General features: G+C 40.0%; 3 protein-coding genes across 9 annotated transcripts in view; 2 read left to right on the forward strand and 1 right to left on the reverse strand.

Annotated features, from left to right (window-relative positions):
• sap18 (Sin3A-associated protein) lies at positions 1-2,887 on the forward strand. Its single transcript, XM_046049475.1, has 4 exons — positions 1-193; positions 1,899-2,008; positions 2,311-2,433; positions 2,602-2,887. The coding sequence occupies exons 1-4, from the start codon at positions 122-124 to the stop codon at positions 2,756-2,758; spliced, it is 462 nt and encodes a 153-aa protein (XP_045905431.1). The 5' UTR covers positions 1-121; the 3' UTR covers positions 2,759-2,887.
• A 777-nt stretch (positions 2,888-3,664) lies between these two features.
• rtraf (RNA transcription, translation and transport factor) lies at positions 3,665-8,375 on the forward strand. Its single transcript, XM_046054226.1, has 8 exons — positions 3,665-3,833; positions 4,653-4,777; positions 4,946-5,045; positions 6,222-6,302; positions 6,440-6,528; positions 6,708-6,776; positions 7,402-7,450; positions 7,714-8,375. Exons 1-8 carry the CDS (start codon positions 3,773-3,775, stop codon positions 7,866-7,868), a joined length of 729 nt encoding a protein of 242 aa, XP_045910182.1. The 5' UTR covers positions 3,665-3,772; the 3' UTR covers positions 7,869-8,375.
• Positions 8,376-9,492: 1,117 nt separating this feature from the next.
• The window catches only part of nid2a (nidogen 2a (osteonidogen)), a 44,928-nt gene continuing 35,350 nt past the window's right edge, over positions 9,493-19,070 (reverse strand). For all 7 annotated transcript variants that reach the window (XM_046054174.1, XM_046054190.1, XM_046054166.1 and 4 more), the window contains 10 exons: positions 18,899-19,004; positions 16,847-16,976; positions 16,648-16,748; positions 16,365-16,537; positions 16,028-16,157; positions 15,756-15,927; positions 13,724-13,881; positions 12,274-12,397; positions 12,004-12,116; positions 9,493-9,714 (listed from right to left, as the gene is read on the reverse strand). In XM_046054174.1, coding sequence (XP_045910130.1) covers positions 9,704-9,714; positions 12,004-12,116; positions 12,274-12,397; positions 13,724-13,881; positions 15,756-15,927; positions 16,028-16,157; positions 16,365-16,537; positions 16,648-16,748; positions 16,847-16,976; positions 18,899-19,004 — 1,218 coding nt within the window. In that variant the 3' untranslated portion in view covers positions 9,493-9,703. The remainder of the gene's footprint in view (positions 9,715-12,003; positions 12,117-12,273; positions 12,398-13,723; positions 13,882-15,755; positions 15,928-16,027; positions 16,158-16,364; positions 16,538-16,647; positions 16,749-16,846; positions 16,977-18,898; positions 19,005-19,070) is intronic.

Genomic DNA, 19,070 nt, shown 5'->3' on the forward strand with positions numbered 1-19,070 from the left:
AAAGACACCGGAAACGGAAACGGCGCGTTTGCATTTCGTTGCTGCAGCTACGATAAAATATTCAAGCAAGGTGGTCGAAGTCTCTAGAATACTGCAATAATATATCGGGTGAAACATAACTATGGCTCTTGAATCGCGGATCACACAGGAAGAAATCAAGAAGGAACCAGAGAAGCCTATTGACCGAGAAAAGGTAGAGTTTCTACTTCAGAGCCTGTTTTGCTCGTTTCCTCTGCTAGTGCTAGCCGAACAGTTCAGTCCGGAGGCTGGTTGATTTATGTTCAGGACAAACTCCAAAACATCCTAACATGACCTTACGTTTACATACAAATAACGTTATAATACAAGTAAGTCATTTCAAGCTACGTGGTGCTCTGCATTAGCACGAAAGAGTAAAAAAACACAGATGTTGAATTGTAGCCTCTGCAGCGTGCTAGTGCTAGCGTGCTAACTAGCTTAATCATAAATAACATTATCGATTCCTCATCAACCAGCGGATGCAGACGTTTTGTAGTTTACACACTGCTTGAGACTTTGATCAGGAGGACTTGCTTAACATTTCCTACGGGGATTGGAAATATTTCAATGAAACTTTATGTGTTCATGCTTTTGAGTAGATAACATATGTTACTGTATGTAAAGATATTTAAATAATTAGCCTGAATCACAACTTTACTTTATGGTAGAGCTGCAACGATTAATCGATTAATTGTCAACTAGTATTAAGTTAATCGGCAACTATTTTGATAATTGGTTAATGTTAAGTCATTTAGCTTTACGAGGACGACTATTGTCTCCTGTGTTTGCCCTTGTCCACCTATATTAGAGGTACCTGGTTCAGATCTGACTGCTTTGTTTTACCACTGTGAACTGATTGTACCACATTTTGATCCGATTCCACACACAATTACTGTGGGGGATATTTGAGAAAAAGTCAACTTGGCCTTTGGGAAACACTGACATTTTATAGACCAAACTACTAATAGATTAATCAAGAAAATAATCGACAGATTGACCACTAATGAAAACAATCGTTATTTGCAGCCCTAGTGTGTGGTGGAGACCCACAAAGTTAACATAGCAAAATGTAACTTTCAGGTCTTTTGCAAAACGGCTCAATCAAACTCTTGGAGTCCGTATTCTGCATTCAAAATACAGTAAATTACAGTAGTACTTTGGTGGGATTTGAGATGACTCGGGCCAGTTTTCACAGGTGCTAATAATATTCTTTCCACCTCAATTCATTTGGGGTAGACAAAGTATTGCATGCAGATACTTTTTACATCAGAATGGTAAGTTTATGCATACAAGGGTTTGCTTCGGTATATTGGTGCATTATAATAAATATTAAGGATAAAACAAGTATTGTAAGTATATAATACATTATTATATACATTATATTTTTTTAAATGTGTACCATTATGAGTGATTGGTAAATTACTTAAACATTAGTACTATCATGAATATTAATCATTTCAACACCTAAGGTTAATAACAGTAGTCGTAATATCTGTGGCATATTGACAGTAAAATTGTGGAGTTGTAGTTGGACAATGTGACCGCCGAAGGGCAGTGAACTTTCTGAACTCCACCACTGACACGCTGTACGCTTCCAGGGCAGACTTTCAAAATGAAATGTGTAAAATACACAGGTGTGATCCCCATGTGGTAGCAGTTTCCATGAATGTTTTGCTGGCTCATATCCATGTGGTTCATGCTGATCATTTTAATATCACATTTATGTGATGATAAGGAACCAGCATATTATGATATTAAAAAATATTTTCTGTATTCGGATTCATTAGATTACGCTTCTATATTGTCTTTCTCAGCGGGCCTTTTCTGCACACTCAACCTTTTCTTTATACCCTTTTGTTTGGTTCTTATTTTTGTTGCAGACCTGTCCCCTTCTGTTGAGAGTATTCACCACCAACAGCGGCCGACACCACAGAGTAGATGAATTTGCCCGTGGCAACGTTCCCTCCAGTGAACTGCAGATCTACACATGGTCAGACTCAAACATTTCACTCTGTTTCTTTCAGAATCTTAAGGAGCTTTATTGCCAAATAGTGTTTTACACATACGAGGAATTTGCTGTGGTGATAAGGTGCTACATGTAGACAAACATACAGTCAACATAAATAAATGTAGAAATATATAAATATGGAATGAAATTTGTCGTTGGATGTGGCAGTTGAGCATTTGCCGAAGTTTTAAAATGAGTTTATTTATTATGAGAAATAAAAATAAATAAAGCACCTTGTTGAGGTTCTTTCCGATGTGAATGTAGGACTTCTGTGTGTGTTTCAGGATGGATGCTACTCTGAAGGAGCTTACCAGCCTGGTGAAGGAAGTGTATCCAGAGGCCAGGAAAAAGGGGACCCACTTCAGCTTTTCCATCGTCTACCCCGACCCTAGAGGGAAAGTGTACAGGTTGGTATCGCATTATTATAATAATAATAATAATAATATTAATAATAATAATACCAAGTGCTGCATTACCGCAGCACTTGTTTGATTCATGGAGCAGGCCACTAACTAACGGCTGTGGTGAACTTGTGTGCACTGTATGTTGACCAATGTGCTCTGTCCCCCTCTAAGGTTGAAAGATATCGGCAACACTATATCTGGCAGGAAGGGCACAGATGACTCCATGACGTTGCAGTCTCAGCGCTTCCAGATTGGAGACTACCTGGACATCGCTATCACGCCACCTAACAGAGCCCCGCCCCTTAGCACACGCATGAGGCCCTTCTGAACATACACACGCCAACATGCATACTCTAACCAACATGTTTGTTTTTTAAGTTTTTTCTTTTGCATCATCTTGGATGTTTTTTTTGCCTCATTTTATAAAAATTGAAGTGTAATAAAGTTTTTTCCAACAGTTTCTGTCTCTGGAATGGTGTATAGTAATATTAAATTGTTAAATTATTTTTAGTGCATTAAACCGCATTTGTATTGCGGAAATAAAACCATTTTATCATATTGAAGTTTTTTGAATACTGTAACATTTGGAGTCACAAATCCTGGTGGCACCACAGTCCTGTTTCAGATTTTGAAGTGTGGAAACTTCTAATACAGTAAATTGTAACTACTCTGGGAATCGTGTAAGTTGGGAGGTAGTGAAATCTCAATTTTTTTATTTATTCAATGTAATTTAGCAGGACAGTGCACATAAAAAAACGTTGATGTAAATGTGCCAGAGTTAACCCTTGGACAGCTGTTTCACAGTTATTTAAAATTAAGTCATACATTATGAGCTTACAACAAAGTGAGATACAAGAAAATGTACTTTTCAAGTACTATTAAAAAATAGGCAACATGCAACCCAAAGCTCATTATGAGAGTATATAGACAATAACTGAAACAATATGGACATAGCAGCACGCACAGTATACACACCAGTCTAATCCAGAAAAACAAAATCATAAATATCAAATTAAATTCAGAGTATCATCAGTACCTTAAATGGTTGATTTCCAATACTGGAATGAGTTAAATGTCATTCTAAGCTGCAGGGATGTTAGTCTTCGAAATGGTACAAAATTAAATGTGCGTTTTTGTGTACTTGAAGCCAAAAAATAAAAAACGTGTGGTGCGCAGATGATCAGTAAGGAGAAGTTTATTTTGATAGTTCTTACAGGAAGTCGTAGGTTTTTCCGGTTGCGCATGCGGGATACGACTAAGGAACAGCTTGCAGAAAAAACAGCCAAGTTAGTAAACTGGCAGCTACAGAAAGCAGTTATTCATACACAAAACATACGCTGAAATGTTTCGGAGAAAACTGACAGCGATAGACTATCACAATCCAAACGGATTTGACTGCACAGGTAAGAAAAAAGTCGCCAAAAGAGCTTTTGAATTAGGTTTGGTGAGTGGAAACGTGTACGCAGGTCCTGTGTCACTGGAGACAACGTAATAATGTTTGACTGACAAACATATTATATGTACGTTAGAAATCGAGATTAAACCTTTTAATACACCACCTTTTAATATTCGACATGTTAGCTAACGTTAATTGTGTCCACAGTTTTTTCTAATGACAAATTGTCATTGTTCTGCTTTGTAACCAGTGGAAAATTAGCGATATAGCAATCGATATATAACGTTAAGTTATAAACAATATGAAAGAAGGATCATTGCTGGGCTGTAAATTTCAACTTACTACTGTCAAAGCAGTGCAACGTTAGCCAACTTACCTCCGACTCAAATGTGAGAGTTAGCAGCTGCAACAATTAATCGATTATCACTATTAAATGAATCGCTAACTATTTGGATAATCGGTTTTTAAGAAAAGTTATTTGATTCCAGCTTCTTAAATGTAAATATTTTTTGGTTTCTTTACGCCTCTATGACAGTAAACTGAATATCTTTGGATTGTGGATAAAACAAGAAATTTGATGACGTCATCTTGGCCTTTGGGAAACACTGATTGACATTTTATAGACCAAACAACTAATCGATTAATCGGCAATTGTAGCCATTAGCAGACATAAAGCGAACACGTTACTCTGCTTCTTACAAAGAAGGCTGACACTTGAGTTATTTATGTATTCACTTGTCTGTTTTATGACGCCAAAGTATAGTGTGAGATGTTGACATTTGTCCATTGATTGACACAATTGTGCCCCCGCTTCTTCTCTGCTCAGACGAGACCCAGTTTAGGAACTGCATCGTGTGGCTGGAGGACCAGAAGATTCGCCATTATAAAATCGAGGACAGAGGAAACCTGAGGAACATCCCCAGCTCAGACTGGCCCCAAGCCTACCAGAAGGTGAGCCCCACCAGCGTACTGCCAGTTTTGAACGTGTTAATGACAACATCATTCAGATTTCCGGACTCTGCTTTCTAGAAAATACCACCTTAGAGCAGAGGTGGATGGTATTTATGAATCTTGGGTACATGCATGATATGTGCTTGAATTTCTTTTTTCTATGTGCAGTACCTGCAGGATGTGAACTGCCCATTTGGAGTTCAGGAGAGGCAGGAGGCTCTAGACTGGTTACTGGGGCTGGCTGTGCGATATGAATATGGAGACAATGGTAAGATGGCAGCACGTGTTTGACTGCGGGGATCATTGCAGCGTTGTTTGAGATGTCAATCATAATTTTAAAGGATGACTACAGTAACTGTTAAGCATATTTCCAGTGTGGCCTCTCTCCCCTCTTTAAAGGTTATCATGTGACTTTTGGTTGAGCTTTTGTCAAACACATTTTTGTTCCTGGGTAGTGAGTGTTATTTCCTAATTGCTGTATAGAAATGGTTTATTATTACCCACAAACTTTGCTTTTGTGACCAGGATAGTGATCTTTTTTTAAATGTACCTATTTCCAATGAGAAAACGGGTGAATTTGTGTCTTTTCACATAAAGTCAGAAGAAAATTACATATGAATCCAAATTAACATGGTTTTTAATTTAGTCTAGATGAGACCCTGGTGAAGAACTAAAGGCACAGTGGGCTGAGCATGTCCCTCAAAGTCCATGTCCTTGATGCTCATCTTGATAAGTTCAGGGAGAACATGGGAGCGTACTTGGAGGAGCAAGGCAATCACTTCCACCAGGATACTCTGGACTTTGAACGCCGCTACCAAAGACGGTAGAACGAGACCATGATGGGAGACATTTTTGGGGGCTGATCCCTTATTAACAGTTTAATCGTAAATCTTTGAAAAACTACTCACATCTAAATCTTTGTAGTAATTTTTGTATTACTTTAGTATAAATAGATTTTATCTGACTGTATGTGAACGAAAAGACGCAAATTCGCCTGTTTTCTCATTGGAAATAGGTACAGCTGTTAGGAAATAACACTTATTGTATTATGTAATGTTATGTTATACATAACTCAGTACTGCTGTGCTGTAATACTGATGGTGACCAGTAGATGGAGACGTTATAAAACGAATAATGTTTTCTAAAGATCCCAGCTCACCAGCTTACTTTTGCTACACAGTCAAGTTATTCTTTTACAGAAAGTAAGGTAGGAAATCTGTGAACAAATGAAAAAAAGTATAGTCTTTATATTCCTGTTTGGATCCTCACGTGACACGCTATATATTCTCTGTACAATGTCACAAACTGGCTTTTTGAAAACGTTGTCAAGCCGTTGCTATAATCCCCTCAAAGTCATGTTACGCCATCTCCAGTGTCACTTATTCACTCTGCTGCTGCGAGCTAAATGTGTGTACGTGTTTGTCTCGGCTGTGTCTCTCCTCAGTGGACAAGTACAAGAAATGTGAGCCGCTGGCGTCTTCCAGCAACAGTGACAAGTCGGTGGACCCTCTCGTCAACCTTGACAGTAAGTTGAAACGCTTCTCTGCTCCTACGCCTGTCCTTACACTTTGATTTCTCCCGTTCTGTCCTTTTTTCTTTGTGATTTCCTTCATCTCGTTCCCGGGTGAAAGACGAAGTCATCCATTGTTTGTGTGTTTGCAGGTGATTGTCCACATTTCAAGGCAGGAGTGACCGCCCTGGCCAACATCCTCAAGATACAACGACATGACGACTACCTGGTTATGCTCAAGGTGGGAGAGTGCTCAGGCGCCGATTTGTGTATGAAGATATTTTATTAAATGCATTCCCTGATGAATTCAGGTTTTGTGTCTCAGCTTCTCTTAAGACTTATTTTTATTATCACTATATACTTGTTTAATAGAAAATTGTCAAATTAATCAGTTTGTCTGTTTTCATGTACTCCTGCTAGGCCATCCGTATTCTGATCCAGGAGAGGCTTTCTCCAGAAGCCATCACTAAAGCCAGCCAGAATAGAGAGGTATTGAAAACTTGTGATAGATGGGCCGATATCTAGCATTTTCGAGATAATCGAGATTGGCAGATACCTGCACTCAAGAGGCTAATATATCATCCTAAATGACAGCAAATCTAATCTAAAACCATTACTGGCTAGCGTTAAATATATATTATAATACTGTACTAAGTGCTAAGTTAATCATGTATATTAGATTTTACTTTGCATGGAATAATGGAATTATACATGACTTTTCTTTGTTTTGATATCTGCATTATAGATCAGCCATCGGCCGCCCTGCTGTCTAAATATCAGCGTTTTTTTTTTAAATCAAGAATTATATCTAGAGGTTCTTCTATTTACATTTCACATTCTTCCACTAAGTTAGGGCGCATTTGAGAGACAGATTAAAACAGAATAGAGCTCCATTATACAACTGTTTTCACAGGCTGCGTTACCTCTACTCTCCTAGTCAGTGAACTTTGTGTGTTGAATCACTTTACTCAAGTGGTTTAAATAAGGAAACATCTTGGATCCTTGGATTTTCAGTCTTAATTTTCTCGTCGGCCAGGATGATAATGTCTGTTTAGCTGGACTGCAGTCCCAGTCGTGTGTATTTGTAAAATCCGTATGTGCCTTTGCTTCCCAGGGTGTTCCAGTAGCTTTAGACAAGCACGTCTTGGGTTTCGACACTGGAGGTGAGTGCTGCAGGATTGGCCAATTGATGTTGAAGAGTTTGTTTAGAATGTTTTACAAAAGATGGTCCCTAACCTTTTTGGATTGTGACCCCCCTTAAAATGAAGCAACATCTACTTGTGTGGTTATGTGAGCAGCGGTTTTTCCTATTATTTATTATTAAAACAAAAACTAGAAGAAAATCTAACATTTCCTGTAAAATATAATATTGGTGTGAACACACGTGTATCCAACAAAACTTTAAAGGAAAGTAATTTCTTCTCAGATGCGACTCTGAACGAAGCGGCCCAGATCTTGCGCCTGCTGCACATCGAGGAGCTGAGGGAGCTCCAGACCAAGATCAACGAGGCCATCGTAGCCGTTCAGGCCATCATAGCCGACCCCAAGACAGACCACAGGCTGGGCAAGGTCGGCAGATGAGTGAGGATGAAGAGGGACGCTGGAAGCAGGAAGGGAAGGACTGAATCATGGGAGTTTTAATTTGATTTTGAGAGAAAAGGTCTGTCTTCGTTTGAGTTGGATGAGTTTGCATTTTTGCCGTTATTGAGTGATATCGGACTGTTAAAATTGTTGGGAATGGGAATTTGGCGCGAAGTTGAGCAAATGGCTTGTTTTTTTTAGATGCTGTTATTAATTTTTGTACAGCAGCATGGTTAAGTTGATGCCAAAACACGTTGCAGTGATTGCTCAATAGTTAGTATTTAAGGATTCATTTTCGCTTTAATGCTAAGTCGTTCACCTCTTCAGAGACCAAGGTTGAACCTTGTGATCGTCTCTCCCTCAATAGAAACCAGAGAAGCTTCTGAAATGTTCAAACTGACAGATATTTGTTCCAGAGAGAACTTTTTTGTAGATTAAAGAATCGGCTATTTTGAAACCGTTTACATTGACGCTGTGTGGGAAAATATATAAATACAGCTGAATGGAGTTTGGCTCCTGTGCTTCTTGTGTGGTGGATGTTCACATGGTAATTTTCCTCTGTTGAGCATGAAGGAGCATCAGAGTTTGGACATAAACACAAAAGAACTCAAATTACCAAATCACATTTTATTGTTATAAATATCACATCTTATAAAAAGATAAAGATTTGAAAAGTAGTAGTAGTAAAAAAAATTGGCAAAAAAAGAAGGTAACATTTCATCATGTGTGAAATACAGATTAGTAGTGCAGAGAAATATGGCAGGACTGTAGTCGCTGTGATCCGAGCGTGGCACAGGGCAGAGGGACATAGATTACAGTAATCTAATAACAAAAATTATTTGTATCACTTAGCAATGGCTATGATTTTATGGAATTAGAAAAATAAAAAATACATCCGTTTGTCTTCATTTGTCGTCATAGTTCGACATTTTGGGAAATACACTTCATGTAAAGTTAAATGAGAAGACTGATCTCGTATCTTTACGCTAAATATTAAGCTATGCCCGGGAAATGATCAGCTTAGTTTAGCCTAGCATAAAGACTGAAAACAAGAGGAAACCGTTAGCCTGGCTAACTGCCAACAAACAGCTGATAACTCCCCTTAAAATTACAGTTTTTGTACAGATTAAACAAGATAAAATGTTAATTAGTGAGCTTTTAGATGTGCTTGTACCTTTTGGGATTATAGATTCATTAGACATTCATGCTTTTGACAGAGCTAGCTAGCTGTTTATACCCGTGTCAAAGCTAACCGTCTCTTTGTTGTAGCCTCATATTGTACAGACGTGTGGTACCAATCTTCTCGTCTAACTCTTGGCAAGAAAGCAATTAACACATTTCCCAAAACATTTAACTAGTCCTTTGAAGTGTTTTAATGAATGAAGAATAATTACACTGAATTCAAAAGCCACCTTGGCCTGCTGACCAAAAATAAATCTGCTGCTCTGCTGAATTTTGGCTCAACCTGTTTTAAAGCTCTTCATATTCTTCTTTGGCTTTAAAGAACAGAAAACCTACACTCAAATACATTTTAAAATCTGATTTCATTGTTCTGTAACTTTTAAATTGATAGGAAAAACAACTCGCGTACAAAAATACAGTAGAAAAAAAAAACAACCAAAAATGAGGTATAAAACAAATTTACAAAACATTTATTGTGGGGGTTACATCTTTAGGTGAGATAAGGGTGTTGGGGTCAGGGTGAGTGGAGGGGTCCTGAGTGTCCTTTCTTCTGAGGGACACTGGAGAGGGCACTTCAGGGTGGCCCTGCCCTCTGATCAGTAATCGCCCCAGAACTTTAGCACCAAAAGAACCCTGCGGCTGCCTGTCCGTTGTTAGTGGCTCCCTGAGACACAGAAATCAGACACAATTTTTATCACTTTAACACATTTCTAGGGGAAATAGTTTATAGCTACAGGTGCAAATGAAGCATTACAGGTCTGATTTTCTCTTCCTGTGTGACAGGATGAAGCTCAAGCGCTGAAGTGGCCTAACGACAGAACAAATAGACCCTCCATCATGAACAAAGCCCTGCACTTAACAACTTGTGGCGGCTAAGAATTATCACTGTAAAGAGTATGTGTGTGTGTGTGTGTTCATAAATTCAACAAAAGCAGCGTTTAAGCCTCTTACAACCAGCTCCCAAACCCTTAACGTGTGTTTTAGAGCTGTCATCATGGTCAGAATTACACCACACAGCAACATCTTTGAAGCAAGTGGCTGTTATTTAGTCTGAGGCTTTAGAGTGTGAGAGGAGGTGCAGGCTCGACTTTTACAGCAACACACACTAGTGACAGCCGTCGTTCAGGCCAATTTTGAGAGTCAGACGCACAAACTGAATTGTGTGCCCAAACTTTTCTATCGTGAGCAGATTTTACGCTGCAGATGTGTGTAGCTTTGATAACAACATCTGCCAAGGTGCTACTTTAAGGATTATCCTGTGTTTAGAGGGCTACTTTGTACTTTAAAAGGTGTTTAATACAAGGCTTTCAAAAGACTTGAAGCCATCTGTAGACGTCAACACATCGGACATGACACACAAGCACAAAATACAGGTCGAGGGTCGCAGCCAGCTGTGTAATCATTGTTCTTGTGTCTATTTCACAGATATGTGTGTGGAGTCGTCACACACACACATATATAGATAGGTGTGGAGTAGACGGTGTAAGCCAGGTGTGTGATGACTGTTTTCTGGGTGCAGGGTGATGAAACGCTAACTTGTGTTTCTTCGGCCCAAAATAAAATCTGTTTTAACCTTCAGAGTTCAGCTTTTCATTGAAACCGGCAGAACAGAGCTTCCCCTCCCAACCAGGCCCATTATACATCCAATATTCTGCTAATTATTTTCCATGCAAAAGATTCATGTTTGATAAATGTATGCAGTTTTTACAGATGTATATTTAGCATTTTAGTGGTTAAGTGGCTGTTGCCGATATGCAATTTGTCACTTATTTCAGAAGATCTAGACGGGACATGTGTTATGACATGACACACTTCAAGTCTATTTCCTTCTTTTGGTTTTCAACATAACTACATTGACTACGGGCGCTGCCAAAACACAGGTGACCTACACTCATTACTGTGGCCTGAACCCGTAGGCAGAGACTGCGAACTGAAGTTGCTGCTATGCTAATGTGCTGCTTTTGCTAGGTAGCCTGTAAGAAGTTCATAGATCCTGTGTTTCCATTAGACTTGAATGCAGCATTTTCTCCGCTACATTCCTGTGTAGCGTAAACTGTGTTTTCTGTCTCGTGTAAATGTAGCCTTCAGGGTTAAAGGGTAACTTAGATATTTTTCAGCCTGGACCTTGTTATATTTTTGTGGCTGTGTGACTAACTGGGGCAAAGAAATTGAAATTGGTCCAGTATTGAGCGAAACAGGCCTGCAGCGTATTCCTTGCTGGCAATTGTACCCTGTTAAGTACATTTACTGAAGTACTTTTTTTTGCCACTGACAGATTCAGATTGTTAGTATATTGTCTGACAACATTGTGGAAGGATCCCTACAGAGACAGACTTTTATTAAAGAGTGAGATCCTTTTTGTTTAAACAGAAACAGACGCTATATTGCTCTCATCAAAGCCACCAGACTTCGTTAATAAAAACAGTAATTTTACATTGCAGAACACAGGAGTTTCTGGTCTACCACTGTCATTTAGTTTGTTTGTATTATTATGGGACTTTGTTGGGGTTTTTTTGGTTTGTTTTATTGTGTGACTTTGGTGATTTAAAAGGGTTAAAATCATCACAGTCACACAATAACACAAACTAACCGATTGAGACAGCGGTAGACAAGAGATGTTAAATTACTATTTTTGTTAAGGGAGTATGGTGGCTTTGACGAGAGCAATATAGTGTCTGTTTGTGTCAACAAAAAGGATCTTACTCTTGAGTAAAAAAACAAACAAAGGTCTATCTCCATAAATGCAGAAGTTACCCTTTAAGGTGAAATCTGGTGGGAGTTGACTTCGTGCCTGTGTGCGCATGTTTGTGTGTGTGTGCGCGTGTGTATGTGAAAGAGAGTCATAATGCGTGCGTGTGTGTAAGAATTACTAAGGCAACCACATGAAATCACTAATACATAAAATCATGTTTAGCATTCATTAAAATTTTATAAAGTACTACACATATCTCACCTGATAGACAGTGGCTGGTTGCTATGGCGATGCCGTACAAGTGAGAGCGTTGGTCAGGCAGGTATTCATCAGTGAACTGACTGCTGTCTTTACTCACTGCGATCACGCCATCCCTACGAGGCAGCAGACAAAGAGACAGAGAGGGGGGCACTGAGGATGGGGAAGGCAGCAGGGCTTCATACTGATCAGCGATCAGTAAAGAATAAAGCAGACGGTGCCGTAAAACGTCATACTGTTAAAACAGACAGGAAGATTAATGAAGATGGCTACCTCCTCCAGTCAGTGTAATAGAAGTGGTTCCTGTAGTAGACCATGCTGAAAGGGTAGTTGAGGCTGGAGTGGATCACTCGTCGACCTGAACCATCCGGGGATACACACTCTAAACGTTTTGTACCTGACAAACAGGGCAAACCAGAAAGGGGATCATTATTATCTTAAGCACACGCAGCAGAATGGCCTCGGTTTGTTTATTTTTATATATTGTGGCGGTACAGATTCTACAGACGTCAGGGGGAAAGGTGCCTGAGACCCAGTTACTGAGCACATAATAAATAAATAAATAAAATATCCCATTGGAGAATAAATCTCAGTATTTCAGTGAACAAATGCCTCTTCAATAAAGTAAAACAGGAATTGGTTAAGGGGTTTTAAATGAAAACAAACCAATAAATAAATCTGGGAGCCTGCAGGCAGCGGGTAATGGTGGGCAAGGAAACATTTGGGCAAGTTACATCAAAGGCTCTATATTCATTCTGAGCTAAGATCCAGAATACAGCAGAGAGGTATCAGGAGGACCTAAAGGACAGCGCTTCAGGTGGACTTTGTCCAGGAGTTCTGCACACATGTGTGCCCCAGGTGTGCAGGTATGCTCGTCTTCTTATGCCTTTGGTCACGCCCCGATTGGCCCAGAGGGAATCACCCAGCTGTTCTCAATCACTGCTGAGGAGTCGGTCCCCACACCCTGTGCAACAGGTGCTCTGAACGATCCTCTAATCAAGAACCAGAGTAATGTTGATACTTCATGGGATAAAAGAAATTAAAATAGCAGCAATTACATACAGACTGCTACAATATTATCGCATTAATTATTACTGATGCATTCAATGTAGTAAAACTTACAATATTTCCCTCTGCAATTGTCGTGGAGCGGGAGTAATACTAAATAGAGGTAGTCAAATAAACTACAAGTACCTAAAAACTGTACTTATGTACAGTGTTTAAGTAAATGTACTAAAATGGGAATGCTATATCCTGTACATTTAGAGCAATCTAGCAAATGATATTACTACAAAATTGTTTTTTGTCTTTTCCACAATTGTACCACTGCACCTCAATGCTGTGTAGATTGCTGCACTGTCTATACACTAAAACTGCTTTTAATCATTAATTTAGATTTCTCGATAGAGACCTGATACTTTATAACAGGGCATGTTGTATTGCACTTACAACAAAGATCACTATCCTTTATCGATGACTGATCTTCAATGTTCGATCCTTTTTGGGAGAAAACTAACTACACAAAAACATAGATGATTTTTAAAAACGTGTATAGGAGATGACAGTACTTTTTTTTTAGCCCTGTGTCTTGTCTGCAGATCTTCCAAATCTAGGATTTTAAAAAGTGAGCTCTACTAGTAATAGAAGTGGTAGTAGTAGTAATAGTGGCAGAAGCAGTTGGCAGTCACATTGACAGAGTAGCAGTAGCAGAAGCAGTGTTTACCTGCGTCGGCCCAGCACACTTGCCCTGAAGAAGAGTCATACGTGAGCGCGTTTGGCAAACCAATCCCGTCAGATACCACCACCCTGCGGTTGTGACCGTCCACTGTCGAACTCTCGATCTTAGGAGCCTCTCGGTTCCAATCTGTCCAAAAGAGGGTTCTGCAGAGAGAAAAATACGTGTGAGGGATTGAACTGTAAATTATTTAACTGTATTGATTATGTTGACCATTTCAAAGTGGACAAGCATACCTACTGTTTATTTTTTTTTTATATGAACTTGTTTTGGTACTGAGCGCACAGATCTGGCTAATACAATGAGACAAGAGGAAAACCACATACACATAACAGCGGGTACATAAAGGTACAAGAGCACAGGGCTCGAGGGAACAGCTGTCTCATGCTGATGAGGTCATGGTCAGGTTACTCTGAGCAATGTGCGACCTTTGACCCCAGCTCACCCAGTGCGAGCATTTCATCTGTATACATGAGAAAATATGGACCACACTGGCTAACAGAAATAAACACATTTTTCAGTTTTGAATAAACGAGTGCCATATCTGTCAGAAAATGTTTTTTTTTTAATGAATCAAATCATATTTTATTGTTTGCCTAAAGCTAAATGTGAGTGTGTGTGTGTGTGTGTTTGTGTGTGTGTGGGCTGCTTATGACACCACATTGTTTTTCATCTGTAGATGATGGCCTACATGTGGGCAGTCCACTGGGAACTACAGGTAATGCACTCCACATGAGCAATCAACTTATATTTACACACACACACACACACACACGCCATTTATGAGTGTGTGTGTGTGTGTGTGTGTGTGTGTGTGTGTGTGTGTGTGTGTGTGTGTGTGTGTGTGTGTGTGTGTGTTAACCAAGTTGATGAACCTATGGATGAGCAGATGTTGGTGTATGACACATTCACACACGTGTACATGCTTTTACAATGTATGTGCGCGTAACTTGCTCGGTGTGTCTGTGTGTGGCTACATTTCTGTGTGTGAGTGTGTGTAAGGGCAACATGTGCAGGCTCAGAAATCACAGAGCACACGCTCAATTATAAATAAGCGTACCTGTTTGAAGCAGTAATTACCTTTAGGACTTGGCTTTTTGTCAAAACACACACACTTGGCCTTCAGTCAGAAAATAAACTTTAAACTGTGTAAATCATTAATGCGAAAAACAAATTTAAGGTTTTACGATTTGGGTTGTTGCTGCTATGTTTAATCACTTGTATCAACCACATTAACACACACACACGCACACACACACACACACACACACACTCATACCTGTTGATTATATGATTAGTTGCAATGATAAAAAGCAGATGTTATTCTTGGAAAGCTGACAGATGACGGCCTCATGCTTTCATTGTGTGTGAGACTGTCCAGGATTAATAGCATCAGTAAATCCAGTACAGTTTTCTTGGCCAGCTGGGTGCAACACCGTCAGAGAAAGCACTAAAAGTCACTTGTATGACAGAATGATCAAAACAAGCGTTGCTACAGGGACACTCCACCCTAAAATCCAAATCCCATTTTTCTATTTTTCTGCGATCGCCAGCCTCATACTGATGAAGTCATGTTCAGGTCACAGTCTCTCAAGTCTAGAAACCAGACTCAACAAGAACCCTTTCTGGAAAGGGCTTTAAATATAATCTGCACTGTACTAATGAATTAGACACAGGCCTTGTTGACTCATAGCCTGTCTGAGGACCTACTTGGTTTGATTTCTTGGTTGTGCTCATAGGCTGAAAACCATCTGTGCCCTTTTCTGGTATAAATTCACTCTGGATACAGTGAGCACCTCTGGGATGTTACACTTGATTGTGAAGAGAGTATGTGGGCGCTTGTTTGTTTCTTGCTCAGGGCACAGATTTGTACATGTTTGCAAATCCAGACTAAACTGTTGCAAGGATTCAGAAGTGGCAGGTTTTGTAAGCTGAATGGCTTGAGTTAGCAAGACAAAACAAAAAAGCCAGAAGGCAGAAAGACAAAAACAGAAGCAGGTGGATGTAGAAAAGTCTTTACCCGGTGTAAGAGTCCACTATGATGGCCCGGGGGTTGACCAAGTCTGTGTTAAACAGCGTCCGCCTCCCGCTGCCGTCCAGGTTGGCGCTTTCTATCATGTCAGGGTTGGAGTCCACCCAGAACATCAACCTACGTTTGACGTCCACCGCCAAACCCTCCGGACTGACCAGATCTACACGAAGCAGTGAGACAATATAAGCAGTATTGAGATGGTTCAAAACATCATATAAAATGTATTATAGAAATGAAGGAGTGTAAGTGTGTCCTCTTACTTGTGTTAACGAGTATCTCAGGCTCGGCTCCAGGTGCCATCGACGCTCTGTTGATTGTTCTTGCAGACAAATCTGTCCAATAGACTCGGTTCTCCTTGCAGTCATGGGCTATACCAACAACTATGGAACCCTGGACACACACACACACACACATGAACATCAGCATACACATCATGAGTTATCTGATCAGTGCTGACTTTACGTGGCTCATCCCTTTTATTATTTGTTCCATTTCCGGTTTTGCCTCTTAACCTTCGGTCGCTGATGCTAATGCTAATTACATTTTTTTTTTATTTAAACATCTTTCTAAATAATCGCAGAGCCATTCATCTCTTACATGCAGAGTCAGTAGTGTTTTGGACCGGGCTGCGTCTAGTCTGGTCCCGTTGAGAGGCAGCGCTCCTATTTTCTGTCCCTGAGCGTACAGCAGTGTGACGTCAGTGTTTGTCAGAGGGGTCACGTCTGGGCGGGGCAATGGGCGCACAGTGGGTGGGGCCACTGAAGGAAGGCCTGGGACAAAATTGGATAGATTTATTAAAAACAGGTGGCGTGAAGCAGTACTGTCGGGTGTCATTTTGACTACTTAAACAGATGTGCAGTACAGGTGAAAAGATACTTACACGCAGGCTTGACAACATCGTGTGATCGGGTACCAGGAACTTCCCGCCCGTCCTGGTCCACACACCAGCAGTAAGTGGTCTCTCCGTAGCACTGGACTGGACTGAGAGACAACTCACTTTTTCAAGTAATTTGTCTTTAAAAGACAATTTCAACTACTGTTGTGTGTGTGTGTGTGTGTGTGTGTGTGTGTGTGTGTACCTGAATTGTCCATCTGGCTCGCACTGAGGTACATATTGTTGCGCCTCTGGTTTTCCACCATAGTGCTCAATCAAACTGGCCCTCCAGCGCTCACAAACACTCTCAGGGCGTTGGGTCGGAGGCACAGGGACTGAGGGGCACACGAATCAAACAAACCCAAAGATGTTACCATTTTTTAAGTGAATTATAATGCTACATGGTTGTAAAATTACTATTCAGATCCTATTCCGTTGTAGTTAATCATTGTTTAATTATATTCTCAGGGTGTTTTCTAGCTAGAGTTTATATCACAGTGATAGGTGGAGTGCATGATTAATGGTGTGGGGAGGCACACATACACACATCTTGCTTTTGTACTGTTCCCTTTAATAACTCGCTTTATAGGAGAGCTTTAAAACTAAACCCGAAACCACTTTAGGCTTCCACTAATGTTTACACTGGCCTCTCTCCCTCTTTCTAATGTGAGACAGCACAGCCTCTAGACTAAAAAGGAGATTAGGATAATATCTGAAAGGAGGGCGAGAAGATAACAGCTCTATGTTGAGAAATCAGAGAGGTAAAGAGAAACAAAGGCTAACTAAACAATTAGACTGATGTCTCGTAATAACTTTTTCCAGCAGAATTTATTGTAGTGGAGGTCAGCATGCTGCAATCCAGTCTTGTGAATCATTTGGTTTTACTTCTATTTACTGCTGTTTAACCACATGACCAATGATATTATATTTATACTGACTTACTGTGTTGGCAATGAGTTATATTACTTATGTGGGTACACATAAATACAGACCAACTTCAACCAGCACACATATTTGAGAGTTTATTGTGGGTGTTTACATCATGTAAACTGCTAAAATTGTCTAATTATGGGGTTACATCCACGCAAATAATGTTTCTTGTCTCAACTCTTGATTTGGACCAGAGGATGTGAATCACAAACCAAAAATGAGCAGGAAATGTCCTTTCTTCCCTCATCGTGAACTATTACAGACATTTCCCTGAATACGGCTCCAGTGCAGAACTCACCAAAAAGTAAATAAATAAAAAGACTGTGGATGTACTGTACAGCTTCCAGGTGTGAATGAACGCAGCTGAATATGAGGTAAAGTAGTAATAAACGAAGTTGGGTTCATATGTACAACCATGTGTTTCTGTCTGTCTGTGCATCTGCACGGAGGGTGTAACACTGTTTTGTCACTCAGGCAGCCCGTCTTGTTTAGCTTACAGTTAACAGCTGGCAGCTCATCTGACCATGAAATGACCACTTCAGATGTTTGGATGGGCAAACATGGAATTCATAGCAAGAGGTGAATTTATAGAACGGCCTCTGTGTGTACGTCTGAGTGTAAGTGAGGGAGCGTCACAGAGAGGCAGAGAATCAAGATTTCCTTTCAGATGAATTTGAAAGAAGCTCTTACTCAAGTGTAATCACTGTGTCTATTCTAGACTGTCTTAAGGAATAATTCTTGCCAAAAGATGATAGATGAGAAGATCAGTACCACTCTCATATCTGTTTGCTATAGAGGTTTATAGCTATCAGCCTCTAAAGCTCACTAATTAACACTCTATATTTAGTGTTTTTTTTAAAACCGTACAAAAACTAAAGTGTAATTTGTGGTTTAACAAGGAATTGTGTGCCATACTATTGCTTGGCCGGGGCACAGTGATTTCCCAGAGTCTGGCTGTCACAGGCAACCGGCTAAGACTCTAGTGAGCTTTACAGGTGCTGGTAGGTTTTGTTACCTATGGATGGAGCCAGTTTAGCTGCTTCCCCCCAGTTTCTAGTCTTTATGCTACGCTAATCTGCTGCTGGCCATGCCCTAATATTGAGCTTACAGACATGAGGGTGGTATTAATCATCTCATCTAATAAAAAGCAAATGTGCATCCATCGTCAACCGCTTATCCTGCGTAAAGGGTCGCGGGGGGTGGAAATGAGCATACTTCCCAAAATTAAAACTATTATTTTAACCTGAATTGTATTTCTCATGGATGCACACATCTTTGGCTAAATCAATATCTGTGAAAGTGTCTTAAGCAGTTATAATAGTCTCACCTGGTCTGTCACAGTCTACACGTGGTGTTCCAGGTGGAGTCCTGGTTCCTCTTCTCTCCTGTCCCGTACCGTCCACACACCAACAATGTCCAGTGGAACCGTGACACTGTAATATATATAACAATTAAAAACAATATTATCGATAATTAGAAGAATATGAACAAAAATGAGG

Source organism: Micropterus dolomieu, linkage group LG01 (genome assembly GCF_021292245.1).
Source record: "Micropterus dolomieu isolate WLL.071019.BEF.003 ecotype Adirondacks linkage group LG01, ASM2129224v1, whole genome shotgun sequence".
Classification (NCBI taxonomy): domain Eukaryota; kingdom Metazoa; phylum Chordata; class Actinopteri; order Centrarchiformes; family Centrarchidae; genus Micropterus; species Micropterus dolomieu.